Here is a 20,924-nt window from a genome sequence, read left to right on the forward strand (position 1 = left end):
TTTTGCCACTGGTGGTAAGTGGTGTAATTGGCATCATGGGTCAAAATTAGTAAATTTCAGGTTATTGTCTTGCCTCAATGGCTAGAAGATACAGCTTCAACCAGCTTTCACTACATACATCAGGTTGCAAACTGATGTAGATGTTAAGTATTTCACATTTGAATTCCTTTGGGCATCGTGTTAGCATCAGATTCAAGTATAGGATGTTGTCCTTAGATAATGTTAAGTGAATATCTTGGGATATAGAACTTGGCATAATCTGAAAAATAACTCAAGTTATCTCAACAGTGAAGTTTACAGTGTATTCTGGAGCCAGTATTTACACAAATGGAATGGTGGGTCTTGTAGCTAATTTCTTTAAATTTTGGTTGGTGTTAAAACCAGTCAGCTCTTGGGTTGCTGCTGGGAGCAGATCGAGGAGAGAATGTTAATTTTCAGTCATAATGAGTGTGCTGTATTTGATAGGTCATACAAATCACAGAGGAGACACAGGACTTTACACCAAAGATTTTAGAATGTGAATTAACACTTATTTTCCACCTACTATTGTTATTGGGCTCTTAGTTTACTCCTTACTCCTCATTTTAAGAAAAGATCTCTGAGTTTCTGATGGGTTAAAGGCATAGCCCTCAGCTTATAAATAGCTAGAGCTGGGGTCAACATGAGTACGTCAAACTCCTGAATTTGAGTTTCCCACTGCGCTGTGCTGGCTTCTCCCGAGGGCTAGTTTATATAAATAGACTGGCCTCCATGAAGATTAGATATGTGGAAGACATGAATGAATGAATTTTGCTGGACTCTTTCACATAGCAATCTCAGTAAGATAATGGTACTCTGACTTTTCATACATACAAACAGTATCTTGGAAACAGTCATCTGCTGTCATTTGACATGGCTTTGGCTGAACTGCATTGCTGCTCCCTCTAGTAGGATTGATTCGTTTGCTGCTGTGATGTACTCCGTGCGGTCTCCCACACAGCTTGCAAAACGTGCCTTAGAGCAGCGGTGTGGGGTTCAGGCTCTGGAATTAGACTTTTCAAGCGTTCTAGTTGTTCCACATCCTCGCTAACATTCGGTCTGGTCATTAAAAAAATTTTTTTAAAAAAAATTTTAGCCATTGTAGTAATAGGTATATAGTAGTATCTCATTCTCTCTTTTTAATTTTTTTGTTATTTTTTTTTATTTCATTAGATCGTTACACTTCCCTAATAACTAAAGAGTTTGAGGCTTATAAAATCGTTTTTCTTTTTTTTCTATTATGTGGAAGAATTTGTGGAAGGTCTTTGTTTTTATTTTCTTAAATGTTTGGTAGCCTTTCTGTTCAAAACATGGATCCAGAGTATTCGTTTCGAGGCTTTTCTTTAAATAAGTAGAGTTTTCCCTTGGTTGTACGTTGTTATTATCAACAGAGTAACTCTGCTATGTATTCCAAAGTTTGCAAGCTGTCATTGTTATCATTTAGATTTTTCCGTAAACTTACCCTTTATGTTACTCTTTGTTCCTTTCTGCACCTCCAGAGGGTCGTTTTCCTCTGCTTGAAGAGCATCCTTGAATGTCTCCTCTAGTTCAGATCTGGCCATAGCTGGTGACATAGCCTCTCAGCTTTTCGTTTGTCTTGTTTGGTTTGTTTAAATGTTTGTCCACCTTTACTTTTGAAGAACACTTTCACTGGGAATGGCAGCACCACAGCCGGCTCCTCTTTCTTGGCTTTTCCGCTTCTCCAGGCCCTCAAATCCGCAGTCATGGTGCTCCTCTGATGCCTTTGAGGGTGTGTGTGTGCGTGTGTGGTGTTGAGTGCAGCTCTTCTCCTTGCTGTCAGTGGGAGGGTGGGTGGAAGAAGCCCCGGCTGCCGTTGTTGGACGCGTGTAGCACAGCGCAGAGCTTATTGTCCAGAACGTAATAAAATGTTGTATGTTTGTTTTCCTTTTCACGTCTCTTTTTTCTTATTAGACTGTGAACTTTTCGAGGGCAGTGGCCATATCTGAGTCTTTATATATCCTTATTCTTTACATTTAACACAGGATCTGCTCATTATTAGGCGGTTCTTACATATGGCAGACTGTGCTGTGAGCTCTCCTATGGTTTGTCCTATACCTTGGGGACGGCTGTATTCCTGGACTAGGTTTTCTCAACTTCAACAGTGTTGACACTTAGGGCCAGATGCTTCTTTGTTGCGGCAGCTGTCCTGTGCTTTGTAGGGTATTATGTAGCACCCCTGACCTTTATGCACTAGAGGCCAATAGCACCCTGTCCCCAGTTGTGACCATTGAAATTGTTTTTAGACATTTGCAACTGTCTACCAGGGGACAGATTGCCTCTGGCTGAGAGCCGCTGGGGTAATGTGTGCGGTGCTCAATAAAGGCCATTCAGCTGAGTCAATGTTTTGCATTGTGTTTTCTAATGTTGACTTTCCTTTAAACCGTAGGGTTCGAAACTGCCAAGTCTTTTGCCCTCCATGGTGCACACGTGATCCTCGCTTGTAGGAATATGACAAGGGCCAATGAAGCTGTGTCACAGATTTTAGGAGAGTGGGTAAGTAAGCAAGCCCTTCACCATTCTTTTTTAAATTGTCAAATGCACATGCTGGGATAAACACATGGAGGTTTTAGTACAGCGCATAAAGTTTATTGCTCTTGGAATAACGTTTTCTTTATTTTTAAAGTCATATTCACTTTGTTTATTTTATGAATGAAAGGACAAGCAAGCCTGTTATCCACACATTGTTTATGGTTCATTGTCAATGTCATCTGCTTTATTAGTCAGAGGTTTGAAAATGTTTACTCATTCAGCTCATTAAGAAAATAAAATGTGGTTAATGCAGCTAAGAGTTTGTTATGCTTATGGTTTTTAAGAGTAGAAGGGGGTGGGCTTTAACCCTATCTTTGTTTTTTTACTTTTTGTTTTTCTCTGTGTGGATGTTGGTGCTGTTATATCTGTGCATAAAATTTATTGAAGGCCTGCAGTACTCTTGAGGCTAAGGTTATAGCATATCAAACAGCAAAAAATCCCTGCCCTCCCTTGGGCTTACTTTCTAGGTATGGAGAAACAGACCATAAGGGATAATTAGATTCAATATTTAACATACTGCTGGGTCGTTATAAATGCAGTGAAGCACAGTAAAGCAGAGTGAGGGATGTACAGTTACAGTGTGGGCTATTTTAGTTTGGGTACTTAGCAGAGAATCCTCTGACGTGGTGACATTTGATATGAGACTTGAATGAAGTAGAGAAGCAAGTTGCGTCGGTGTCGGGGGACATGATTTCTGAGCGGTGGGAACAGCATGGGCTAAGGCACCGAAGTAGGAGTGTGTCTGGAGGATTCAGGATCAGCAGGGAGGCCAGTGTGGCTGGAGCCAGATGGCAGGGACGGAGGTGACAGGGGTGCTGCGGGGGTGTCACCACGGCCTCAGAGCCAGTGAGGACGAAGACAGCAGGGGGTTTGAGCTTGAGAGCGGCACAGGCCGGTCACTTCTGTGGCATGATCACTGGGCTTCGGCGTGAAGTATAGACTGTGTTCATTTATTTGCTTGTCATTTATTCACATGTTCATGACTGGGGGCTACACCATCTCTGTACAGCTTTCAGCCCAGAGTGGAAGTCAGATTTAACCAAACATCAATGTGAACTTGAAATGATGGTACTGGGTACTAGAAGTGTGTTGCACTCCAAAACGGTGAATAAGGGCTGGAGGTGGGGGACATTTGAAGTCTCTGAGAAGGAAGCGACTGAGCGGAAACCTCAGGAAAGATGTGGGGGAGGATGGAGAAGATCAGACTGGGCAGAGGGAATGGCCTGTGTGTGCGGCCCTGGGAGGAGAAGGAGCAGACCCTCACGTGGCTGGGAGCAGAGTATAAAGGGCGTCGACAATCCTTCCCAAGGCTGTCTTTGTTTTTTTTTTTTTTCTTTTTTCTTTTCTTTTCTTCCTTCTTTCTTTCTTTCTTTCTTTCTTTCTTTCTTTCTTTCTTTCTTTCTTTCTTTCTTTCTTTCTTTCTTTCTTTCTTTCTTTCTTTCTTTCAAGACTTATTTATTTGAGAGAGAAAGAGAGCAGGAGCAAGGAGGGGCAGAGTGAGGGATAGAGAGAATCCAAAGCAGACTCCCCACTGAATGCAGAGCCCAATAGGGGGCTCGATCTAAGGACCCTAAGATCACTGCCTGAGCCAAAACCAAGGGTCAGATGTGCCACCCAGGTGCCCCACCCCCTTTTTAAAATAAAAGATGTCTTCGTTTTCTGAACACTGTGGAAGATCTCTTGCCATTGGAAGAAACAGACTATAGTTCCTTTAGGAGAATGTCTGGTGTTCTAGGCTAAAAAGTTTTCAAAGTTAAGAAAAGGAAGATTTGTTTCTGCTTTTTTATAGTATATTTCAAATGAAATATTTCAAATTCACTATATTTCAAATGAACCCTTGTCTTGAGTTCTCTGGATTCTTTATTTTTAGTTAAATTAAAAAAAATACAGTCCCCATTTTCTTCTGATGATCTTAATATCTCTGTAATGCTAAAGTTAAGTAACAGCCTGTAATAGGTGATGTAGTAATTACCTTCAGGTATGTACAAGGTGAACAGATGGTAACATGTGCATAGGGTCTGAATCTTCACACAGGACTGGGAAGGTAGAAAATAAAAAGCAAAAGTCCCTCCCAGTCCTTCTCTTGGAAGGTAAATGTTATTAACCATTTCTTGTATGTACTAGCAAATATACACATGCTGTTACATACTTTGATTTTTTTCACTTAATACCATTAGGAGATTTTTTCTTATCAGTGCATATAGGTCTACCTTATTTTTCACTTCTGTCAAATCTCCATCATCTGCTTATGGTCCCATTTATTTGAGCAGTTTCCCTTTTGGTGGACTTTTAGGTCATTTGCATTGTTTTTCTATTCCAAGTGATGCTCTTTTAAAGTTCAGTCTCCTGTATTTTTACCCAAAAGTGGGTCTAAACTGTGCTGCAGTGAGTATTCTTCATATATACTTTCATGAGTGACATAGGGCAGAATCTTAGCAGTGGACCCATTGATTTAAAGGGTGCTCATATTTACAATTTCAGTAGCAGCTTCCTAGTAGTCATCTAGTGGGATCATAGTGGTTTCTATCCCCATTGTTAACGTGGAAGAGGACTGTTATCTAGCAACAGTGTCAAACCTGTAATGTTTTGCCCATTTAGTGTTAAACTGGAAAAAAATGGAATTCAGTGGCCCTAGTGATATGTAAGAACCATATTGTACAATGATCTGAATATTTAGACCTCTCTTGGAAGGTAATACTAAAACACAAATGTTTATGCATTTTAAAAATCATCTTCTTTCCTCCTTATGTATGAGCACAGGTACATCTGTATTTAACCCATTATAACCGTTGTTTGATGCAGAGAGACAGCAAGTCCTGGGTGTTCTCTATTTACCTAGGTCCTTAGCAAACCTTTTAGTTAACTTTTTGTCTCCGTTTCCTCACCTCTGACAAAGAAGGTTGAATGGTACGAGCATAAAAACCCTCCATTTGGTTTCTCTTTCTTGCATTTGAAGCCATACTTGGGTCTCTGGGAGTCAGTTTCAGATGACAGGATGCATCCTTTCCTGCTTTCATTCTGTAATTCCAGTCACTTGATGTCGCCCGGCCAACAGTGCTCCCAGAGAGTTACCCCAAAATACTCCCTGTCAGACACATGAGTAAAGGAAATGGAAACAAAAACGAAACTAATACTCGCATGGCATTTCAAACATTTAAGTCAAATTTTGTAGGTTATAGACTGATCTCTTTATCATGTCTCATCTGTGAGCACCGTTATACCATTTCCTCTTCCCCCTAGATTATGGTTATGGAAGCTTAAATGTGGCCCCAAAAGCCATTTCGTATCGTTGCACTATCATCATAGTGTCAAGTGTGTGCGAACCTGCCTTCGTGATCCGCATTGAGCTCCCCTCACTACCCCACCGTTGGTGTGTGCTGGGCTGGCTTCCTTCAGGCCCTTCCTTACCTCATCTCTGTGCAGGGACTTAATCTGGCACATCATTAAATACCACCTTCTTGTGGTTCTCAAGGTCAATTTGATTGACTCCAGTTTTTCCAGCTGCTAGCCAGATTGAGTGTGTTCATACTTTATCTGGGATGAATCCTATCGGTAGCAGAGCCGGGAAGGTACTGCAGCATATTGGCGCCTCACGGGAGGCTCTCGAAACGATCCAAAGTTTTTTGTTGCAGCAAAAGCTCACTCTGAAGTCTGTGGGCCGTTTGGCTCAGCGTCGACTTGCGCGTGCCAGGGCTCTGCAGGCATTCTCAGCTTGGATCTGGAGATGGAGTTCATGCCTCCTTCCCCAACTTATTCTTCCCTGCCTGGTCTTTCCTTCCCTGCCTTCACGGCCCATTCTAGAATTGCCGTGTTCCAGAACATTCATGCCTGCCTCCAAGCTGGTGGGACATTATTCTCACGCTCACCACAGGGCATCTAACAACCATCCTGTATTGAGTCTGTTATGTGACATGTCCTGGGTGAGGCACTTTATATCCCTATTCAGGAAATGCAAAAGCCTGGTTTTCTCCTTTTTATGAAAGAGCTAGTGGAAGGCTCAGAGGGTGAAGGGACCCTCCCAGAGTCACACAGCTGACGAGCCCAGAGGCAGGCTCCTGGCACAGTTGGTCCATCTGGCCTCCAAACCCAAAGTCTGTCTACTTCATGGCCTGGCTTTTTTACCACATTTGGCATCATGGATGTCCGTGACCTTTCAGGCTTTGCTTTCAGAATTGCTAGATGCTATTTGAGGGATTAATTTCAGGATTAACCCTACTTTCTCACAGGAAGCAACACTGGTATTGTCCAAGCAATCCCTTTTCATTCAAGACATCCTTCACAGAGTTCTCAAACCAGTTTTGGGGGGGATCTAGCTATTTAGTAAAATATAACTTAAATGAAAACACATTCCATATGGAATTATATTAAAAGCCTATATGTAATTACAACTACTAATAATTATTTCATGGGAAAATGCCCTCCTGCTGAGATGTTTTGGATGCTTGAAAGTTAGTAATAAGAATTGAAAACAATTAAAATCGGATAACATGGACAACATAGACATAAACTATCCTCTTAAAAGGCCAATCCTTTTAGCATAATCTAAAAAGGAGGGAAGGGAGGGAGGCCTATCACTCCTCAAACGTATTGAAATGAAGTATCTCTGACTGCGGTTCAGTACCTGTGTTGTTTAGCAGTCCTCCTTAGGAGGATGCGATCTACCTCATTCACGTCCTTAAGTGGATTACGGACTAGCGTCCCCTCCCTCTAAGACAGGCACCTAATTTTTCCCTAGGTGTGCCAAGGAGCCCATATGGCTGGCTCAGTAGGAAGTTTACTTTCCTGTTTTCAGGATGGGGTGGATTCTGTTTCATTTAGCAGCACTGTCTGGCTGTTAGGATTCCAGGTGAGTTCTCTACGTTTGGGACACTGATGGATGTGTCTGAGTCCCTACTATGCTGTGTGGTTGATACTTTCCTTTCTTCAGTAAATATTTATCCAGGGCAAGTTTTGTTGCTGTGTTTATGGAGGTATGTGTTTATGGACCCATCCCACTCTCCACCCTGAAATCCAGGACAATTGTATGCAAAGAACTATAGTTCATCAGGTATCAAAATGGACTTTATAAACAGCCACAACAAGACTCCAGCAACCCAATGGAGAGCTCTCGGAAGGTCTAAGTGGGGCTCCCGCTTCCTCTCTTCTTTTGAACGTTGGGAACTAAAGTTTCTGGTCCTGGGGAGTAAGGAGGTTGAGTAGAGCTGAGGCAGCTGGGCGAGAGGTCACCCACCTACCTATCAGTTGTGTGAAGGAGAAAAAGTGGTGGGGCTGTGGCTGGGGTTGCTAGGGGGATCAAAGGAGTGGGGGAGGACAGCCTGCCTCACGTGCGCCAGGCCCTTGCTCAATCTGCTTATCATGTAAGAGATTTCACATATAGGGGCTGCCCATTAGTGAAACATGGAGTCCAGTGAATGTTCTGAAGCTCTAGCATCTACTAGCAATGGAGATAACCAATGGGCAGAAGTGGCTTGGCCTGAGAAGAGGGGCTGATGGCCCTCCTTTGAAGTTATTATATGACCCACTCCTGATTCCTCAGAATGTGGCTTGGACCTGTTCCCCTATCATAAGGGAGAAATGACTCAACTATGTTTACTTTGATGAGAAGCTTTGGTCCCCAAGGAAGACTTCAAGCCTATGCTTTTCAAACTTGTGTTTTTATTTGGCCTAGACTTCAGGTCTTCCTAGAGACTGGTTAGGATGACTGCTCTTGGCCAGGAGACTGCAGCAGGGATCCAGCTCAGCTGCTCTCATTTTCTCATGTGTATTTTAGCCAAGATTTCCAAGAGGTCTAGCGAAGGGAGGCTGGGTGGTCTTCAGGATCCCTTCTGGGCAGATGTTCCTTGGTGGGGCAGGTCATCTCCAGCTGACGACCACTGCTATAAAATATGCTTTGTTATAATGGTGAAGCTTAGGAGCAGATATACCCTATGACCTTGGGTGGTTTCTTCATCTGTAAAATCCAAATCATAATGTCTATGCCAGGAGACCTAAGTAGCTGTGAGTCTTAGATGCATTGACCATATGTATGTATAGTATTTAACATGTTGCTGGGGGTAGATTGAGTATTCAATTCAATTTTATCTGCTGCTATTAATAACAATAATAATTATTTCTTATTCGTACATGAAGGTCCAAGTGATGCTTACTCTTCTTAACTTCTCCAAGTGGCTGCAAGAGGAGGTGTAGGGAGGATGTTTATCAGCATGATTCAAATGCAGTTGCAGTGAATTCTTTCTCTGTCTTCCTGTGTCCGGACTCCTACATTTTATTAGATGTGTATTTAGTTTGTTGATTAGTATTTTCCAGTGGAGCTCATATTAGCACTCAACTGTCATTTGAAAAGCCATCTTAATTATTTATGAGATTGCTTTTTCTTTTGTATTTACAAAGAAATACACTTTGCATATATTTAGGAAAGATGATTAAGGGATCAGTCATCAGGAACAGCTAGCGATGGCTTATACAAAAATGGTTATTGAGAAAGAAGGGAGATGAGGGGTAAAAAGAAAAGATTTATTAGTCAGAGGTAATGGGATATGCATGTGTTAGGGAGAACGCGTGCCTGGTTGATTGTAACCACACAGTTTGATGCTGGTGGGACTGAAGTGTCATAATTATTCCCGTCTTCGATAGAGTTGATACCAGGGCTGTTTATCTCATTGGAGGGAAGGCATGTGGAAAGCTGACGGTATCGTGTCATATTGTAGCCTCACTGATAAGCATAGGAAATAATGGTTTGAGTAGTATTCGCAGACACGGAGGACTTGGGCACATGGTTTTGGTATTTTGCTGTGCTTTGAATAGACACCAACACCCTATGTTTTCATGACATGGTATTAAGAGTGATGGGGTGGGATGCCGAGGCATAAATAGCTTGCACTTTCAAGGACCACTGGAGAAATCCAGCTACGGTTAGGCTCCCTCAAACGTATTCGGTGGCTCTATGATCTGGTGTAGCTTTGGCGTTTGTGGGAATTTCCCCTTTGAGAATAAAAGCTTAAATCCCTTAATTTGACTTTATAGATCAGAGGACTTCAGTGCGATGCCTTCTGTTACGCAGTGTGTGTGTGCTGGGGGGAGGTGAGCAGCACATGATGCCTGCCTAAGCTGGTGACTTTGCTCAGGGAAGATGGTCATCATTCAAGGCATCGAGAGTTATAGGGCTCATCCTCATTGTTTTGAATGATCTTTAGCGAAACGAAAAATAAAAACTATTAATATTATTAATAGTTGTAGATTATTGGGAAAAATTTATCTTAAATCAGCTGCTAGATTGGTTCCTCATTTCTTTGCTTTAAAAATTGTTTTTATGTGTAGTATTGGATTTTCAGTAAATAAAGTATGATATAAATAAGTCTGCGAACCAGCAAGAACTATATAAACCACTTGCTTAAATCAATAAGCAGACGCACGCACACACAAAGGTAAAGTTCTAGAGTTCCCCCTTAGGACACTTCCGTTTTCAAAATGTCACGTTATTATTATCCTCTGCAGATGGGGTTGGGTATTCATATTTGTCTCTCTGTAAGGCACGATGCTTAGCATTTAGCAATGAAATATCTATGTTATGTGTTAAACCCACTTTGCAGATGAGGCACTGGATGCTAGCCGGGGTGAAAAGGCTTGCCTAAGCTCACCTAGCTGGGAGCTGTGGGGTGGATCTTGAGTACGAAGCCATATTTGCCTGGCTCCAAAGCCATCTTGTCACCTAATCCAAAATTCCTGGTGTGCATTGTGTAAAAAGACGGGCCTCTCTTTTTTGAAGGCTTAGCTGAAGACTGTATTCATAGAGGTTTGTGTGTTTATATGTAAACGTTTCTCTGTTCATGATAACGAGGGTCCCTGTGATTCCCCAGGAAATAGAGCTTTCTGGGTCCCTTCTGGTAATCGGTGGAGCCCATGAGCCTCACCTTACCGCATTCCCTCTCCTTCCCAGACTTCCACTTCAGGTGGTGTATGGAATATTTATTGTTCTACTTGAGTTGCTTATTTGACCTTTTTTGTCATAGGCTCAGGAAGGATTCTTTATCAGATAATAAATTATGCATCCCCCTCATCAACATAATCGTTGCTAAAATATTCTGAGTTTTCTCTGTCTCCAGAACGGCCCAGACTTGTGCCTGGTCCTATCCTTCAAGTTTTCCATTTCATTTCTCATTCCGAACATTTTGCATTGATGTAGTCTTGGGTGCTATTCATTGTTCTTTGATCACTGTCTCTGTGTCTTCATTCTGTGTACTTTTTTTTTTTTTTTTCACCCCTGGCCACTGCTCACAGTCTTGAGCTGAATCTTTCAAACTTTATATCTATTGTAACCTTTGTATAATGAGGGCTATGATTAACTGTGGGGTTTTAAAGAGTGGAAGTCAAGCATAGGTGGCTAGCTCCAAACCGTCACTCCCAATCATGTGAAACCCAAAGCAGATGCATCCTTTCATTAATATGGGGTCCCCTGAGTTCTTATTAAGCTATTTTAACTTAGTTTGAAAAGACGGATTTCATCTTGAGATTGTGTTCAGCCAGTGGCTCAAAGGCCTGCCTCTGGCCACTAGGCATTTAGGCTCTGTTACTTAAGAGGAAAAAAAACATGCTAGAGACTGTTTCATATTTATTATGGGGCGTTTACAGAGAGTCTCAGACATTGCAGGTGTTAGATTAAACAGAGAGGAGAAAGAGTCAAACCTCCTGTGCAAGGATAAATGCAGAGATATGGCATGGATGGGGCCGCCAGCTTCAGAATGGGGTAGTGCACACTGTAATAGGTTAGGGTTTATTTCAAGTGTATATTTATTTATTTATTTATTGTTTTTTTTTTTTAATAATTTTTTATTATGTTAGTCACTATATAGTACATCCCTAGTTTTTGATGTAAAGTTCCATGATTCATTATTTGCATATAACACCCAGTGCACCATGCAATACATGCCCTCCTTAATGCCCATCACTGGCCTATCCCATTCCCCCACCCCCACCTCCCCTCTGAAGCCCTCAGTTTGTTTCCCAGAGTCCATAGTCTCTCATGGTTCATGTGTATATTTAAAATAGACTAATTTTCAATTTATAATTTTTAATTTATAGACTAATTTTTAATTATAATTTATAGGGAGGCAGCCCAGTAGAGTAAAGGGAACCTCAGCTTTGGAGTCATATAGACTCAGGATTGTATCCTGGTCCAAACACATGCTCACTGGGTGTCCTTGGGCAAATTTGGTTATGTCTTTGAACCTTGGTTTATTTCTCTGTGGAATGGTGCTAGTAATTGGTCTCAGTTATGGTGAGGATGAAGTGAAATAACACTTCATATTGTGATCTTGTGATGTATGATAAGATACATATTATGATCTTTTGAAGTATGATAAGAAACACACATTTGGTTTTCCTGTTTCTGGCAGAGCTCCTGAAAGCCTGAGCCCTAGAGGTGTCTTTAGTTATGTGAATAAGTTGAGTTCTGCCCCCTCCCCTCCCAAGGATGCAGGCTGGTTTCTGGTGGAGCCCACTGTGTGATCAGAGGCTTGGAACTTTGAGTCCCACTGCCTGACCTCCGGGGACAGGAGGGGCTGGAGATGAAGTTCAGTCATTAATGGCCAATGACTTAATCATGCCTATATAACGAGGCCTCTGTAAAAACCCAAAAAGGAGAGGGTTCATAAAGCTTCTGGGTTGGTGAACATGTGCCGCTGGAGAGCGGTGCCCCTGGAGAGTGGTGCCCCTGGAGAGGGCAAGGAAGCATGTGTCCTTTCTCACACACCTTGCTCTCCACATCTTTTCTATCTGGCTGTGCCTGAGTTACATCATTTTATAATAAACCGGTGACTGGTGAGTATAATGTTCTGGGTTCGATGAGCCGCTCAGGGTCTCAGAAGACACATACTGTCTTGTACAGAATGTGGCACCATGGTAAAGACTCAGGAAGTGGTAGCTTCAGGAGAGACTGACTTGTTCAACATATCCCTAAAACAAATACTCTCAGAAATCTTGTTGGAAAATGACCTTTAAAAAAAAAAATGATCAGAGTACTAGGACATAGCTAAGCCTGTCTTTATCTTCCCGTCGATGTGTCAGTTAATACTCAGATGAGCTAAGGGCAGGGGTTTCCTCCCATCCCCAGGGGGTGGAGTGGTGGCTTGCCTTCCACAGAGCCTGGGCTTGCTGAGGGACAGAAGTAGAGAAAAACCGACTCTGTGACGCCAGGGCACACATCTGGCACTTGTCCCCGCCGCTTAGTCAACTAGGGGGTGCAGATGTGACTGGCTTTTGGCGACCCTGAAAAAATGAAGCGTCACAAGTATCCATGGTGGTTTTAAAATCGATCCATCGATTCTTTGATACTCTTCTTCTTAGGGGGTGGAGTCGATTCTCCTCCCCTTGACTGTGGACTGTACTTAGTAATAAACTTAATGAAGAGCATGTGGCAGAAATGAGGGAGTTTTCCCTGGGAGGGTCATAAAAGGCATGCGGCTTCCTCCTTGCTTGCTGTCCTGGATCACTCCCTCTGGGGGAGGCCAGCTGCTGTGTGTTGTAAAGACACTCATGCATCCCTGTGGAGAGACCCACGTGACAAGGAACCCAGGCCTCCCACCCGAAGGCTCATGAGTGAGCCTTCTTGGAAACCTCCAGCCTCGCCAAATCTGCAGGTGACTTCCATTTGTCAGATTGACAGCCACCTCTTGAAAGAGCTTGGGTTAGACCCACTCAGGAGTCCTGACCTATAGAAACTTGGTGGGGTAATGCTTACAGTTTTAAATCACTGCGCTTTGGGGAAGTGTGTTACATAGCAATGGGTAACACACACGGGGGCCATGGCTTCAAGGGCAGGAGGATCTCTGGAGAGGAACTGGGCAGTGAGTTCAAAGGACAAGACCTGAACACTCACCCAGTGATTGATTCCAAATGCAAGTTCTTAGAGTGGTGCCAGCTGTCCGGTCACCTCGTTTGACCTCTTTCTGATGTGCAGACCACTCACACAGCATCCCTGAGGGGAGATCCTCCAACTTTGGCTGGTACCCTTCCAGTGATGGGTAAGCTCCTCCCTTCCCAGGCAGCCCTCCTATTTCTGTGCACCTCTCAATTACAGAGTTCTCTCTCATACTGAAGGCAGCATCTTTCTCCAAGCATCTCCTATCCACCGGCCCCGGTCCTGTCCTCCGAGTTTCCCTGGGCTGCCTTCTCATCAGAATCCGCCTGATGCCCGCATCTCTCAAACTCCCTAAATAATAAATCAAAAGTTATTGAAGACATCGGGTTACTAAAAGTTGGCGGTTAGGCCGGCCCCTCTCCACACTCTGCAACCTCTGTCCTCTTTTATTATTGGAGTCCGGGATGCGCCTGGTAAGGCTTGGCAGCTGGGGAGAGCTCTGTCTGTTCCAGCATCCTTCAGCGGGCAGCAGATGCGGAGCCCAGACCTGCTTTGCCTTCCCTGGAGTTAATGAATCAGTGTGAATGAAGAGCATAGTCTCCTTTTAAATAACTAAAGAACACTGCGCTCATTTACCCAGCAATTCTGAGTCTAATTGTTCCAACTACAATGTGATCTGTAAACTGGGTAGCTGGGAGAAACTTCAATGCATCTTTGTAATGGCTTTGTTGTTGTTTATTGAGAGGGACTAATTAACTTTGATTATTGCACTAATATTGTGGCACTTTGACAGCCTTTCAGATTTATGACTCTGGGAAAATAAACAAATGAAATGCAGGTGCTGGAGCAGAAAGAATAAGTTATTACTGAACTTTAATTACTTGGAATGTGTAGCCAGGAGAGAATTAGTTGATGAATTACAGGATGCTTAAAATCTACATCAAATTGTAAGCAATATGAAGACAAAAATGAAGGGGGTGGGTGGGAGGGTGCTATTTTTTAAGGCAGGAAGGGAGAGGACACATCTGTAATGGTCTCAGTAGTGTTTCATTGATTGATCCCGGTGGTTTCCAATGCTGCACAAACTTCCAAGGTGCCACTCAAGCCCTTCTGTGACCCGGAGCTGCTTCACTGCAGAGTCACCACTGAATTTGTTTGAAATGCAAAATCTTGGGCCCTAGGCCAAAACCTAAGGGATCAGAGTGTCTGGCCTTGGGGCCCAGCAATCTGTGTTTTTCAGTCCCTCCAGGAGATCTGATTCACACAAAAGTTGAGGAGTACCACTCTACAATTCTCATGTTGTTTGGTTGATTTTTTTTTTTATTTTAGAAGGGCAGGGGCATATTTTTATCTTTGCTTACAAAAATTAGATGTTCTCACAACCTAGTTTGCTAACTAGCCCAGAGATTCTCAGACTATTTTTTTTAAATGGTACAAATATTTATTAAATGTCTACTATGTACTTGGTATAGTGGGTAATAAAAGACGGTTTAGAATATTGTCATTACCATGCTCACTGTGTACTGACATGGGTTACAGTCCCCAGTGAGCATGGTTAAGAATGGTACTTTGAGAACTCATGAAAGATGCTTTCCCCAGGTGCTTTGAAGCAGGATCCTTGAAGCAGGAGCTATTGGCATGTTATAGTTGGCTGAGATGGTGGGGGCACATTCCAGTGCAAGGAAGAGCATGAGCAGAGGGAACGGGGAATAGTCAGGTTTGGATGCAGGGTTGGGGAGAAGGCCGGAAGTTGCCATTTGAAGCCAGATCGTTCAGGACTTTGGATTCTGTGTTCCAAGGAGAGTGGGCTTTATTCTCTTGGTCCTGACAACCACTGGAGGATCCAAGTGGGCGTGATGCATGTCCACACATGGTGATGCAGTAAGATGGATGACCGGACTGAAATAGGGGAGCATTGAGGCCGGAGACCCTGTTAGCCAAGCCCCAGGTCGGCAGGGCTCAAGTGGCAGCCGTGAGCCGCAAAGGATGAGACTGATGCTCGCTATACTTGCTTATTTCCTGACATTCAAAGAATGCTTTTATTTTATTTTATTTTATTTTTATTTATTTGACAGAGATAGAGACAGCCAGTGAGAGAGGGAGAGGAAGAAGCAGGCTCATAGCAGAGGAGCCTGATGTGGGGCTCGATCCCACAACGCTGGGATCACGCCCTGAGCCGAAGGCAGACGCTTAACCGCTGTGCCACCCAGGCGCCCCCAAAGAATGCTTTTAAATCCATCAACTGAGTCCCAAAGGATAAAGATAATCATCCCTTCCAATGTCTCCTGCTCTGAGAACCTTTAACAAATTATGGGGGGAAGTGGTCCTCATTCTTAGAAACTCTGCGAGAATAGAGAGAAATGTGTTTACTTATCTGCAGCCCTCTCTCAGGAGTAGGGTGATGAGACAGTTTACTGTTCAAATCAGGAAATGCTGAGAGCCAGACGAGGGGCTCTTAATAATTATGCTGGGAGAGCAGGCATAAGCAAGAAAAACTGTCAAGTCTGAGCAGCCTACTGATGAGCACATTATTCCAGAAATCCACCCCTGAGTGAGGGTCACCCCTGAGTGGCCAGTCTGGCTGGACTCAGTACGGAGAGGGTAGGTCCGGCTTCTGATGGGGCCAATTTGACCCTCACATTGGCCTTAGTCCCTGTAGTTCTGGGTTGTCTCCTGTTAGCACTTTTCCTTTCAAGATGCTGCTGCTGCCACTCTCACAAAAGCTCGGGCAGCCCCCTGTCCAAGACTGTCCCCATTTCTTGGACAGTTGCAAATGTGACTGAGACTCCAGGTCTTCTGTTGTCAAGCAGTCTGCTAAGTTTTTATTTCAGAGACCCTCCCTTTCATCTTATTTATCACACTGTCTGGAACCTTCCGATCTCCCCCCCCCCCCGTTATGGCTAGTGGTGGATATTTGAGGAGTAGGAGTGCATTTCAGTGTTAGACTGAGCCAGACCCTTTCACAAGGCAGACCTACCCAGAATGCCATTTAGAAATAAGTATTGGTCATTTTATAATTGCATTTGTTTGGGATGGTTCACAGCTTGCCTGGACTATAAATGTGGAGAACTGAGAGCTAGTTAAAAGTGTATTTTCGGCTCTGGGTAAATTTGCATTATTGGTGGAAATGCTGGGGCACTTGGCAGTGATGTCAGTGATCTTAGCTGTATTATAGGCTTGAGCCACTGATTATGGCATCCTTGCAGATCTGCCAACACAGATGGTTTTGGGGAGACATCAGAGAAGAGTAGAACTAATTCTACATTACTTTCAAGTGTGTGTTAAAAATAAAGTTCTTCATAGTCATGTATGACCCACTGGGTTTTGTATGATTCTTTTAGCTATTACTTTTAGAGGATAGAGCAAAGATGTGAACCACTTTATGCAAGAATAACATCATGAGAAATTCAGATGTGAATTAGTAAAGCTCTTTGTCTTTTTAGGGACAGTTATGAATTAACAGATCACATTTGGGTGTACGGTTTTTATAAAATGGTAGAATTTTAGGTTTGGAAAGGACTTTATGAGAATAGCCAGTTTAACTCCTTAACACTCGACAGATGGGAAAACAGGCCCAGAGAGGGTAACTGACCAGTCCAATGTTATTTAGGCAATTATGCCTTCTTTTGAGGCATATTATCATGCTATCCACTTACCTGTTGTGAAAAAAATGTATATATATGTTTTAAAAAAGAGCATAGAATTGCCTGTAAGACAAGAATATAAGGACCCAACACTTAATGCTCAGTTGGATGGTTTGCTTGACTCTCCTCTTTATTTTTCTGATAATAATAATGATGATAATGGTAGCTAGCATTGTGTGCCAGTCACCGTGCAAAATCACTCGAAATCCTTATTTTAGCTCATTTTATAGCAACCGTGTTGGGTAGCTAATATTATGAATCCTGGTTTCAGAAGAGGATATGAGGCACAGAGAAGTTTAGGACCTCATCCGAGCTCACACAGCATATAAGCAGCAGAGATGACATGCTGGGGAAGACCGGAGCCTTGCCTGTTTTATTCTTCTTTGTGTTGCCCCAGCCCGTAGCCTAGTGCTGGTCAGTAGGAGGGATTTAGACGTATTTGTGACATGAATGACTGGGAATGCAACCAGGTTGACAGTTGGGCCTTGCTGGTTTATAACCCAAGAAGCAGCATCCTGTCAGTGTGGAAAGGGACGGGTTGGTTGGTTTGTTTTTGGAGACTAGATCAGCAGAAGGTACGAGCAACCAGATTATTTTTCTGAAGTGTTGAGCTATGCAAATTGATTTTCACTTTAATTCTACTGCGGTGCCCCCAATTCTTCAGCTGCCTTCTAGCTGCAGAAGGACTCACTGTTTATGGGACATTATGTTAAGGATATTGCAATCCAGTTCTTAGAAATACATGGATCCTGATTGGGGAAATCTCAGTTAATCAGTTTCTCCAGCTGTTCTGGATCAGTGGGAGTTGGCTGCAGGGAGGATGGGACTCCTACATCATCTCGAATTTGAAGCACAGGGGAATGGCTCATTGACGTAGAGAGGTCAGCTCTGAGGGTTAGTGGGCACTGTGTGAAAGGGCGATGTACGGATACAGGAGACTTCTGGTCTCTCCTTGAGAGTGTGTGTGATTGAGATAGAGAGAAGGCCGATCAGAAACCAGTAACTGCTTATCAGTGAAAATGCCTCTCATGATGCTGGGCTTTTGGAGGTGAACATAGGAACCTTCTCATTTCCTATAACCCAGGTCAGAAAACCAGCTTGGATTGGCTTTGCTTCTAACGTCCGTTTCCCTTTCAGTTAGTAAGTAATCGTGTAGAAGCCTGTGAAGGTAGATGTATACTGAAAGGAATGAAGCAGAGAGAGAGACCCAGACAGAGACATCGGGGGGTCGGGGAAACAGACCTAGGGAGGAAGACAGACAGACAGACAGACACACACACACACACACACACACACACGCACGCACACGCGAGATGAGTACTGAGAGGAGGCACAGAGATCAAGGCAGGGAGAGAGAAGGGGGGGAGAGAGAGGGAGGGAGGGAGGGAGAGAAAGAGAGAGAGAATGAACGAACACCTCTCGGGAGTGTGTCTATGGAGCTGCTTAGTGCCGGCCTCTGCACGATGGGTTTGATCACTGTTTTCAGCATTCTCTGATCATTTCTTGCTTAGAAAGGAGGAAATTAGAATTGTTGAGCTATGATTTGTTTTAATCAGAAAGAAATTGTCTAACATAAATCTCCTCATGAGTGCTGGAAAAGCCCTAAAGCGGCCAGGAAAAAAATATCAATACTTTGCAAAGGAGGAATGATTGTTCCAATTCGTGGCTTAATTGACTTTAAGCCTTAATGAAGCTCAGGCCAGCTTGGCTGCACACACTTCCTGGTTGGGCTGACAGTGAAACCTGCTCCGGGAGAGGGAGAATTTAGGGTGGTTATTTGGTTCTTTGCTATTGATGCCACTTTCTAATTGAATGGGGCTACCTAATACCAGATAGCAATTTTTTTTTTTTTCTATGAGGAGGGTAAATTTTCTTCTTTCTGACTAACATAGTAATTTATTTTAAATTACAGCTTTTTCTATTGGATGCATTCATTTATGTTAGACTTCCTTTCCCCAAGTGAAGTTTCACTGATGCTGTATAATTAAATATAGATTTCTTAAAAAGATAGTATATATTTTAAATTTATAAGTGGACAAACCGGGGGTATATAGAGACTTTATTGAAGAGGAGTAAATAGCTCACCTGATCAACATGATGGCTGTTGGAAAGGTTTCCTTTCGAATCAGTGCCTCCCTGTTTAGCGCCTCGGCACCTGCTTGGAGGGGCTGCTAAGACTCGCTTACTTCATCAGTCTAAAAAGATAGATCTGTAAGATAATGTCACATGGGTATAAGCAACAGACTTGGGATCAGTCTGCCTGAGTTTAAATCCTCTTTCTGCTATTTACAAACCTGTCAGCCTGTGTCCTTGGGATGGTACCTGGGTGCCTAGTGTGTGCTCTCTAAGTGCTAGCAAGAATAAAAAAGATTGTTTGGGGCTCCTGTGTGGTGTGGCCCCCTGGCTGCCTGTCCAGGTTCATCTCTTACCATTATCTTTCTTGTCTTACTGTCTCAGAGTCACTGTTCCTCCCAATCCCCCTGTTGTCTCTGCATCTCAATCCAGAATGTTTCCTATGCCTGGAAGGACCTCAGCCAAGCTCGTCCACCTAACCATTACCTCCACATCCTGTGAGTCTCTTCCCGTGGGTGTCCTTCCGACAAAGCTTTCCTTCTCCACTGCCCCCCTCCCTCCCTTCCTCTGAGTCAGGTGCTGCCCTAAGCACTAGCGATGTGGCAGTGACTAAGGAAGCAAAGGTTCTGGCCTCTGGGGAGCTTACAGTCCATGCTTTGGTTATGCATTGCTTGTTTGCCAGCAGTCTCCTTACTAATCAACCCACATGTGTTGACACCTTATCATAGGCCAGGCATCTCACTAGACTCTGAGCTTACATAGATACATAAGATGTTGTCCTTGCTCTCAAGGAGCATAGGTGTGTTGACAGACACGTAAATTAACTATAAACACTCCAGTAGGTGTGTGTGTATGTGGGCAGATGGGAAGGAGAGCAAGACTTGGTTTATGGTGTGAGCTCAATAACACTTGGGCAGGAGCGGACCCAAGGCCTGTGTTTCTCATCACTTTTGGATGGTGTAGGATTGGTTGGTTAGAAGTGTGAAGGTTTTCCTTGACTCTAGCCATCCAGTTAGTGGTTACAAGCACAGGTTTTGGAATCAGCCCAGCTTAGGTAGGAATCCTGGCTGTCATTCCCTGGCAGTGTGTGATCTCAGTCAGGGTGCTTCTCCGTGTACCTCTTGATCTAACTATGGAAGATGGGGATACTGCATCCCCGAGTGCTAGGAGGCTTGTCAGGAGTAAATGAGAGAACAGTGCCCGGCTCCCGGCCCATGCTCAGTAACATGTGCCAAGTGCTGCTCCCCATGTGGAGAGCTTCTGAATGTCACGTCCCAATGCCTTGCATGCTTTGGGTTCCACCCCATTACGGCATTCCTACCTTCCCCTCTTCCCGCCAGCACCCCTTGTGCCCACGAGGGGCCAGCCTCCTGAGTGCCAGACTGAGCCTCCACTGGCCGGATTTGCTTTGTGCTCGACAAAGCTTCCTCTCTGTGGTATTGGATTTTGTAGGACAGTGGCAGTTTCCAGAAACCTCTGGTCCATGAGCCAATTTGGAGAAAATTGAATCATTCTCTGTGCCTCTCGGCTTGTATCCTAAAAGGCTGCACAAACACTTTGGGCAGGCTTCAGCAGCTTCACATCAAGGATTCCATCACAGCTCTGAAATGAAAACATCCCCCTGTTGCTCCCTGTGTGAGGAGCTGGATTCTGGGCCTGGCACAGACCTTGGCGGTGGCGGTAACGCCTCCTCCCACGAGGTCATAAGGTCCTACAGAAGGCAGAAGCCACTTCCCATGCTCAGCACCTTTCCCTGTGAGGATTGAGGAAAGGAGGAGCTGTCA

General features: G+C 43.8%; 1 protein-coding gene across 4 annotated transcripts in view; it reads left to right on the forward strand.

Moving 5' to 3' along the window:
* Positions 1-20,924, forward strand: part of WWOX (WW domain containing oxidoreductase) — a 957,318-nt gene that overhangs the window by 80,399 nt on the left and 855,995 nt on the right. For all 4 annotated transcript variants that reach the window (XM_087870631.1, XM_045796221.2, XM_045796219.2 and 1 more), the window contains one exon: positions 2,426-2,532. In XM_087870631.1, coding sequence (XP_087726757.1) covers positions 2,426-2,532 — 107 coding nt within the window. The remainder of the gene's footprint in view (positions 1-2,425; positions 2,533-20,924) is intronic.

Source organism: Ursus americanus, chromosome 21 (genome assembly GCF_024610735.1).
Source record: "Ursus americanus isolate L20-20 chromosome 21, mUrsAme1.1.p, whole genome shotgun sequence".
Lineage (NCBI taxonomy): Eukaryota > Metazoa > Chordata > Mammalia > Carnivora > Ursidae > Ursus > Ursus americanus.